This window comes from Moschus berezovskii, chromosome 22, assembly GCF_049115385.1.
Source record: "Moschus berezovskii isolate FMDL1 chromosome 22, NW_MosBer_1.0, whole genome shotgun sequence".
Lineage (NCBI taxonomy): Eukaryota > Metazoa > Chordata > Mammalia > Artiodactyla > Moschidae > Moschus > Moschus berezovskii.
Window position 1 is genome coordinate 8,885,072 of NC_142481.1, and position 8,255 is coordinate 8,893,326.

An 8,255-nucleotide genomic window follows, 5' to 3' on the forward strand; every position below is an offset into this window, starting at 1 on the left:
ATGTTTCCAAGTGAAGTGATTTGGGGACTTTTCTTCGTATTTCAAATTAGTATTGGGTTCATGGGGAACTCACTGCTTTTCATGCTTTGTGTGTATATCTTCTTAGATAAAAATCACCTGAAAAAACCCATAAATTTGATCTGTATACATCTGACCTCGGTCAATGCTTTGACCATCTTGTTCAAGTTGATACCAGACATTGTGTCATCCTTCGGAGTAAAACATTTTCTGGACGATGTTGGTTGTAAGGCAACTTTGTACATATATAGAGTTACCCGGGGTCTTTCCATCTGTACCACTGCTCTCCTGAGTGGGTACCAAGCCATCACTATCAATCCTGTTCATTCCAGGTGGGCGTGGCTTAGATCTAAACTCTCCATGTGCATTTACTCCTCTTTCCTTTTCTTCTGGATCACCAACATGCTCATCTACATCTACATCATTGAAACTGTAGAAGCCAGTCACAATGTCACGATTGTTGGTTTGCAGTATTCTACACTACACTGCCAAACGAATCAGTTGAGACAGAATCATTCGGTTGCATTTGGAAGTGTTGTAATAATTCGTGATCTCCTCTTTGTGATCCTCATGATGTGGTCCAGTCTCTACACCATCAATCTCCTCTACAGACACCGCCAAAGGGCCTGGCATGTTCACAGCCCCAGCCTCTCTCCCCAGTCATGTCCTGAAATCAAAGCCACCCACACTATTCTTTTGCTGGTAAGTTGCTTTGTTTTCTTCCATTGCTCAAACAACTTTATTGTCTTCTATTTGTTTCATAAACCTGAGAAAAATTCAGGACTGAAGAGAATTACTGGGATATTTTCATCCTGCTACCCAACCATCTGCCCTTTCGTGCTGCTGAAAAGCAGTAAGATTACTTCCAAATTGACTTCTTCCCTCTCCAAGCTGAGAATCATCTTTTCTTGAAAGATATTCAATAGATGGTCTCATATCCACAACTTCCTCTGACAACCAAAGAGTCTCTATAATGACAGAAGGGAAAAAAAAAATGCTGTGTGGCTCTTGAACTCTGAAATGGGGCTGAGTATGAATTGAGACAAGTTCTCCAATAAAAAATACATACAGATTGGAAGTCTTATAATGAAAAAGAGCACATCAATATGAAATTAATAATTTCCATACTGACTACTTGTTTACAATATTTTGAGTTAAAATACGTTATACAATGGGATTAAAACTAACTTTATCTGCTTGATTTTGCTCTGTGGAAAATGTGACTGCTACCTCGCTCAACCAACTCTGGGGATACAGTGAGTCCCCTACATATGAACCTGCGGGTTGTGAACTTTTAGAGATGAGAACGTGCGTTTGCAGTCATGTTCAATCACATTAGTTAGTTCACGGAGCTGGAGTACACTATCTCGGGCATGCATCCTCTACAAGTGGTTGCGTTTTGCGTCCTTTACGGGACAGTATACGCAGAGTTCTGTGGTACCGTACCTTTATTTCAAGCCAGATCTACAAGAGGATGACTTCATTGAACTCCCGGTGTGCAACGGGGAGCTTTCTAATGAAACTGATGAAGACCCAATGGACTCAGAAGCCCGGAGAAAGGACAACGAGAGACAAGAGGAAGAACTCACTGCAGGACCCAAGAGATTCACGATGCAAGGGGATTTTCTTCATTCCAGGAGGCACCGCTCGTGTTTGGAAGCACAGGACATGAACATAGAACGGTACAGGGAGGTTGCGGCAGCCATTCAGAAGGCAATCCAGTACTTACCGTGTCATCTGTGAGGAGGAAAAAAAAGAGCTACGAACCAGACGTCACCGGATCGTTTTTTCACGGGAGGAGATAAAATTGAATCCAGTAAGGAACCAGAATCTGTGCCATCAGCGTCAGGAGTGGGTGAATTTGTGGCTTGCCCTCTGTCTCCTATTGCCCACGACCCTTCAGCTCTGCCATCCCCCACCACGGCTCCTCCACCACTCTTCTCTCCTGTTCACCCGGTGCCAGCCCCTGTATGCCAGCTGCTGTACTGCACTACCGTACTTTTCGAGGTTCTCTAAGATTAAAAATGTTTTATTTTGAGTGTTTTTTTTAATGTATTATTTGTGTGAAAAGTATTACAGCTCTATTATGGCACAGTGCTATATAGACAATTGCATTGTCGACTTAAAAAAAAAATAGTCACCACCTAAAAGTTGACAGTTATGTTTTATTCGGTGGGAATTCTTAGGACTTCAAGCCTGGGAGGCGGCATCTCAAATGACCCTGAGAGAACTGCTCTGAGGAGGCAAGGAGATGACCCAGGTCATATAGAGGTCTTTCAACAAAGGGCAGGTAGTCAGAACATCAAATGATTATTGTTAATTAAGGAAAACCAGATATTCCAAGTGAAGGAATTCAGCGCTTTTCTATGTATGGGAAGACACAAGATGACCACATGACCTCATTACCACATTGATATTTTAGTTATGAGGAACACCGAAACAGCCAAAGGGCCACCTAACAGGCTACACCTGGGAGCAGCTGTGATTAGATCAATGTTATTACCATGTACATTTACACCACATAATACCAGTGTGTTGGGTTTGAATGCATTTACTTTCTGCCCTGGAATGAAATTTATAAACTTTCCTCTTGGCTTTGAAAAGAAAAAAAAAAAAAGGCTTTGTTAAAGGTCCTCTGCAAAGTTCTTCTCAAGAATACTAAGTGGCTCACATGGGTGTGTACAGAAATTCCTCAAATGTCACAGCCACTGCCCGGCACCCTCATGCCTTTAGGCATTAGACTTGGACTGTGCAGGATGGCAGCAACTAGACACCGGTGGCTATTTAAATGGAAATTGATTTAAATTCAGTGAGCTTATGTTTTGGCGAACTCTGAATAAGATCTGTACCTGAGTCAACAGAATCTTTTGAGAATCAATTTCCTGGTTATTGGCAGTATGCTGGGGCTTCCCAGGTGGCTCAGTGGTAAACAAACAAACAAAAAAACCCCGCCTGCCAGCGCAGAAGACGCAGGTTCAATCTCTGGGTCGGGAAGAGCCCCTGGAGAAGAAAATGGAAATCCACTCAGTATTCTTGCCTGGGACACCCTATGGACAAAGGAGCCTGGTGGGCTACGGTCCAGGGGGTCGCAAAGAATCGGACAGGACTGAGCATGCACGCAGGAACATGGTGTCCGGAAGGCTATCTAAGATGTATCCATGGCGGGGAGCTGGGTGAAGGGTACATGGGAAAGCTCTGTGCTAATTTTTGCAATTTCTTGTGAGTCTTAAAGGATTGCAAACTAAAAAGTTCAGTTCAGTTCAGTCGCTCAGTCGTGTCTGACTCTTTGTGAACCCATGAATCACAGCACACCAGGCCTCCCTGTACATCACCAACTCCAAAAGTTACACCCCTCCAAAAAAAAAAATCACGTCCACAGAAGCACTAACCATGTTTCAAACGCTCAGAGGAACCACAGGGGCCTGGTCGCTAAGATACTGGACGGCCTAGATGCAGAGTGTTTCTGCAGAGATGCTATTGAACGGCATTTTCCGAAACTGGGCGTCCACTGGACCGGGTTCCCTCCCATTCCAGCTCTGGGGACACGGAGCCCTCGTTGGCCTCCTCGCGGACCCCCACCCGACCCTCACCCATCCGGATGCATGCTCTGATGCTGCAGCAGGTTGCTGGGATGCGCGAAGCCCCTGCCACAGAGACCACACTTGTAGGGCGTGCCTCCTGTGTGCAGCCTCTCGTGGACCGCACGGTAGTTCAGGTCCTTGAAGTGCTTGGGGCAGAAGCGACAGGCGTGGGGGCGCACGGGGCTGTGCACCCGGCGATGCTGCAGGAGCAGCGAGGGTCTGGAGAAGGCTTTGCCGCAGGCATCGCAGCGGAAGGGCCGCTCGCCCGTGTGCGTGCGCCGGTGGATGGCCAGGTAGGACGATTGCTTGAAAGCCTTGCCGCACGTGGCGCACGGGTAGGGCCTCTCCCCCGAATGCACGCGGCGGTGAGAGGCCAGCGCGTTGGACTGCTTGAAGGCCTTGGCGCACAGCGGGCACACGAAGGGCCGATCGCCAGTGTGCACGCGCTCGTGCACCCGCAGGCTGTGACTGTGGGTGAAGCGCTTGCCGCACACCCCGCACGCGTGCGGCTTGTCCACGCAGTGCTGCCGCCGGTGGAGAAGCAGGGCTGGCCGGGCAGCGAAGGCCTTGCCGCAGTCCGGACAAGGGAAGGGCCGCGAGGGAGCGTGCAGCGGCTCGTGGCGGTGCAGCTCGTAGGGGGTCTTGAAGCGCTTCGGGCAGGACTGGCAGGGGAAGGGGCGCTCGCCCGTGTGGATGCGGCGGTGCTCCTGGGGACAGGGACAGCATAGGGAGTGAGGACACGCATCTCTGCACGACACGCCTCTCCAGACAGATTCACCCCTAGTCTTCGTAGGTCTCCGGGAAAGAGACTAGGTGAAAGTATATATTTGTTGTGGTTTAGTCTCTGAGTTACGCCGGACTCTTGCGACCCCATGGACTGTAGCCCGCACGCTCCTCTGTCCGTGGGATTTCCCAGGCAAGCATCCTGGAGTTGGGTTGCCATTCCCTTCTCCAGGGGCTCTTCCCACCCCAGCTGAACTCGCGCCTCCTGTTTGGCAGGTGAATTCTTTACCACTGAGCCATCAGGGAAGCCCATAAAGCTACACATACCAATTGTTTAAACATTTTTTAAAACTACAAATCAAATTATCAAAATAAGCTCTTCCTTCTCCCTTAACAAACAGACCTTCACCATGATCTAGAAGCCTAGGTTCAAACTCACAATTTTTGGAATCCTCAGAATTGCACACTAGAATTTGGTGGCCCAAGTCAGCTGGCAGGGGCTTCCCAGGCCTCAGGGGATATTGCACCCACAGATGGACAGCCCTGCCCAGATGCCCAAGCCTCCCTGCCTCCTTTCCAGGCTACAGGGTTATGCCTGCAAAGTGCACCCTGGGGATGGTGGATCTGGAGAGAGCCCTGGAAGCAGCCTTAGGGCTCCTTGGGCAAAAAATTCCAGGGTCCCTGAACTCAGTGGACGTAAGTTTGAGCAAACTTCGGAAGACAGTGAAGGACGGGTAAGCCTGGCGTGCTGCAGCCCATGGAGTCTCAAAGGGTCAGACGCGACTGAGCAGTTGAACACGTGGTCCAACGTCCTGCCCGCCCCTTTCCCGCAGACCCCGCCCCTTCCTACAAGCCCCGCCCACATCTGACCCCTCCCCCCGGCTCAGCCCTACACCTTTTCTGCAGGCTCCGCCTCTTTTGGCCCCGCCCCAGGCCCCGCCCCGCGGGCCGCACCTGTAGGTTGCTGGCTCGCTTGAAGCGCTTTCCGCAGGCGTCGCAGCCGTGCGGCCGCTCGTCGCTGTGCACCAGCCTGTGACTCTTGCAGTCAGACTGGCGTTTGAAGGCGGCCGCGCACAGGCCACAGCGGAAGGGCCGCGCGGCCGTGTGCACCACCTCGTGGCTCAGCAGCTCCCACGCGCGCTTGAAGGCCTTCCCGCAGGCGGCGCAGCTGAACCGCCTGGGCCGCGCCAGCCCCTCCCAGCCCTCAGAGCCGGCGCGGAGCAAGCCTGGCCCCCGCTTCTCGGAGCGCTCCTCCGCCGAACCGTCGGGCACCAGGCGCGCGGTCGAGTACGCCCCGTGCTCGTCGATGAGCTGCACCAGGGTCCCCGCCTCCGCCTCGGCTCCTCCGGGCGCCTGGGAGAGGTGGAGAGAGGGCACAGTCCTCGGGTCATCCGCCTCCGCCCCCCCCGTCCCGATTCCACCGCTGCCTAGGCATGACCGTGGCTTGAAACTGCAGCTGTCTCATCTGCAAGATGGGCAGATAAACGGGACCTCCCTCCTGGAGCGGCGGCGATGCGGATCAAATGGGTTATGATTGAAATCCTGTCCCCTCACTCCACGCCTGCCCCTTCTGATGCCTTCATCTGAGGAAAAGGCAGCTTCTTTCCTTCCAAGTGCTCGGGGCAAAAACCTGACACCTCTTTCTCACACACCTTCATCTAATCCTTTATTAAGCCTGTTGGCGCCAACTTGAAAATACATCCAGAATCGGACCACATCTCACCACCTCCACAGACGCACCCTCTTATGAGCCCAATCATCTCTTGCCCGTGCGGCGTGCTCAGTCGTGTCCAACTCTTTGTGACCCTATGGGCCGTAGCCCGCCAGGCTTCTCTGTCCATGGGATTCTCCTGGTAAGAATACTGGAGTGGGTTGCCGTGCCCTCCTCCAGGGGATCTTCCCGACCCAGGGATCGAACTAAAGTCTCTTATGTCTTCTGCACTCGCAGGCGTGTTCTTTACCGCTGGTGCCACCTGGGAAGCCCCATCTCTTGCTCGGGTTACTGCAATTGTCTGCTCTCTGGGTTCCCTGCCTCAGACCCCCATCCCCAGGTCTGTTCCCCATGTGGCCGCCAGAGGGCGCCTGTTAACACTTACGTGCGCTCACGTCGGTTCTCTTCTCAGTGCCCTCCCCCGGCTCCCCTCTAACTCCGAGAAGAGCCAGGGTCCTCACCAAGACCCAGGAGGCCCCGCATGACCCGCCTGCGTTCCCCCTTTGACCTCATCTCTCGCTGTCTCCCCTAGGCTCACCAGGCTCTGGCCACACCCAAAGCCTCCTAAAGGGAGTCGGTGCCTGGAACCCTCTTCCCCTCCCTCACCTTGATCTGGGCTTTGGTCAAATGTCACTTCTCCCCGAGACCTTTCCTTCTCATCAAGCCAGGAGGTGATAGACCTGGGGATCAAATTCACAGCTGCTTGAACCTCTGTGCAGACTGAGACCCAGCTCCTGGGGTGGCGGGGGGTGGGGTCTCACCTCTTCTTCTGGCCCCTCAGCATCATCAGGGTGTGTCCTCAGGTGAGATGGATCGAACCCCAGACAGTCTGGGTGTTCTCCGGGATCCACTTCTCCATCTCCCGGCTTCATGAGGTGGAGTCTTTCCCTGATCAGCTCTTGGGCTCTGGACGCTGAAGTGAGGGTGAGGCAGGGCTGCTACAGGTCAACTCCTGGTGGTGAGAAGGCAAAGGGGGCCGAGGAAGAAAGAAGGGAGGTGACAGGTGACAGGGAGGGTTTTCTCCCCGCCGCTGGTGTTGAAAGGGAGAATACCTCAGAGTTCTCATCTGCCCTGGGGGTGGGGGGTGGGGGGAAGGAAGGCCATCTCTCTCCAAGACGCTCATCGGAACAATGGCAGACATTCCCATGGCCTCTGCCACCAACTACACACTGTACTCTCCCTCGCCACAGCCTTGAAACCGGTTCATGTGTGTCCTCGCCCAGCCTCCTCCGGGGCCTCCCTGCCTTCGGTCTGTCCTCTCCAGTCCATCTCGCACACGGCCCCAGGCAGGTCTTTCTACACCCAGAGCTGATCTTGCCCCCTCCGGCTCACAACCCGCCCATGGCTCCGCAGTACCGCGGGACAGCGTCAAGCCCCTCAGCCTGGCCGTCCAGGCCCCTCTGATATGTCCCCTGCATCCTCTCCAGCATCACTCTCGATACGTTCGCCCGCGGACCTTACATTCCAACAGGCAGACCCTCCTTCTGCAAGTAGGTCCTTAACTCTTCCGTCAAAGGGGCGTTTGCACCTGTTCTTCACCCCCATCTCAGAGCCTCTGTTTTCTGTCAGAATTCAACTCCTGCCTCAAAGCACAATTCAAACCTGTTACCTGCGCATCCATTCACCCTGACCCTCCCCATTCATACACGCGGAGGTCACTCCCAAACATTGCCCAAATTTCTCCAAACAATGGTCTCTCCCAACCATTCATCCCCCTCACTCGTACACACAATGAACTCGCCCACCCCGCCTCCCACCTTCGCACCCAATAAACTCGCCCACCCAGAGGCCCCGCCTGCTCTTTTTGACAAAGGTCGTCCAGGCCCCGCCCCCTTGACACAGTCTCCCGAAGGCCTCCGCGCTCCTCCTCCGTTTGGACCCCCTTTCCCCCCTCCCCCCATTTTTTCTTGACCTCGGAGACAAGGGTCTCGCCTGCTGAATGGTCTCTGTCTACTACCCCACCCCTCTGCCGGAAACTTGGTATGTCCTGGAGTGGTGGAAGAGAACAGGAATCGGGCGAGACCATTACCCGAGCGGGGCGGGGTGCGAAGTATAAAGGGAGTCCCTCCAACTAGGACTGAGCGGACCTCTGGCTCCCCCAGTGCCTTTCAGATTCGACCCGTATCTTCCCAAACTTCGTCGCCTCACCTTTCGGTTCAGGTATATTGCGGATTCACAGCAGTCTGCATCCACAATAGGAATGGAGGCGGCGGCCCATCCCC

At 53.4% G+C, this 8,255-nt stretch overlaps 2 protein-coding genes across 5 annotated transcripts; one reads left to right on the forward strand and one right to left on the reverse strand.

The window, feature by feature from the left end:
* Positions 1-930, forward strand: LOC129546186 (vomeronasal type-1 receptor 2-like). Its single transcript, XM_055411047.2, has one exon. It carries the CDS (start codon positions 1-3, stop codon positions 928-930), a length of 930 nt encoding a protein of 309 aa, XP_055267022.2.
* Positions 931-2,176: 1,246 nt separating this feature from the next.
* Positions 2,177-8,255, reverse strand: LOC129546605 (uncharacterized). Of its 4 annotated transcripts, none has more exons than XM_055411721.2 (4): positions 8,182-8,255; positions 6,795-6,985; positions 5,277-5,675; positions 2,177-4,306 (listed from the first exon to the last, which is right to left on the reverse strand). In XM_055411721.2, the coding sequence occupies exons 2-4, from the start codon at positions 6,903-6,905 to the stop codon at positions 3,605-3,607; spliced, it is 1,212 nt and encodes a 403-aa protein (XP_055267696.2). In that variant the 5' UTR covers positions 6,906-6,985; positions 8,182-8,255; the 3' UTR covers positions 2,177-3,604. The 4 variants fall into 4 exon arrangements, with proteins under 4 accessions (XP_055267696.2, XP_088686624.1, XP_055267699.2 ...); XM_088830498.1 differs by lacking the exon at positions 8,182-8,255 and adding an exon at positions 7,495-7,749; XM_055411724.2 differs by lacking the exon at positions 8,182-8,255 and adding an exon at positions 7,643-7,743.

Excerpts from the sequence above, each read along its gene's own strand:
- LOC129546186 (XM_055411047.2), top strand. The coding sequence starts at position 1 with ATGTTTCCAAGTGAAGTGATTTGGGGACTTTTCTTCGTATTTCAAATT.
- LOC129546605 (XM_055411721.2), bottom strand. The coding sequence starts at position 6,905 with ATGAAGCCGGGAGATGGAGAAGTGGATCCCGGAGAACACCCAGACTGT. Across the intron at positions 5,676-6,794 it reads CTGAGGGGCCAGAAGAAGAG|GCGCCCGGAGGAGCCGAGGC; the intron begins GTGAGACCCCAC and ends CACCTCTCCCAG. Across the intron at positions 4,307-5,276 it reads AGCGAGCCAGCAACCTACAG|GAGCACCGCCGCATCCACAC; the intron begins GTGCGGCCCGCG and ends CCCTGTCCCCAG.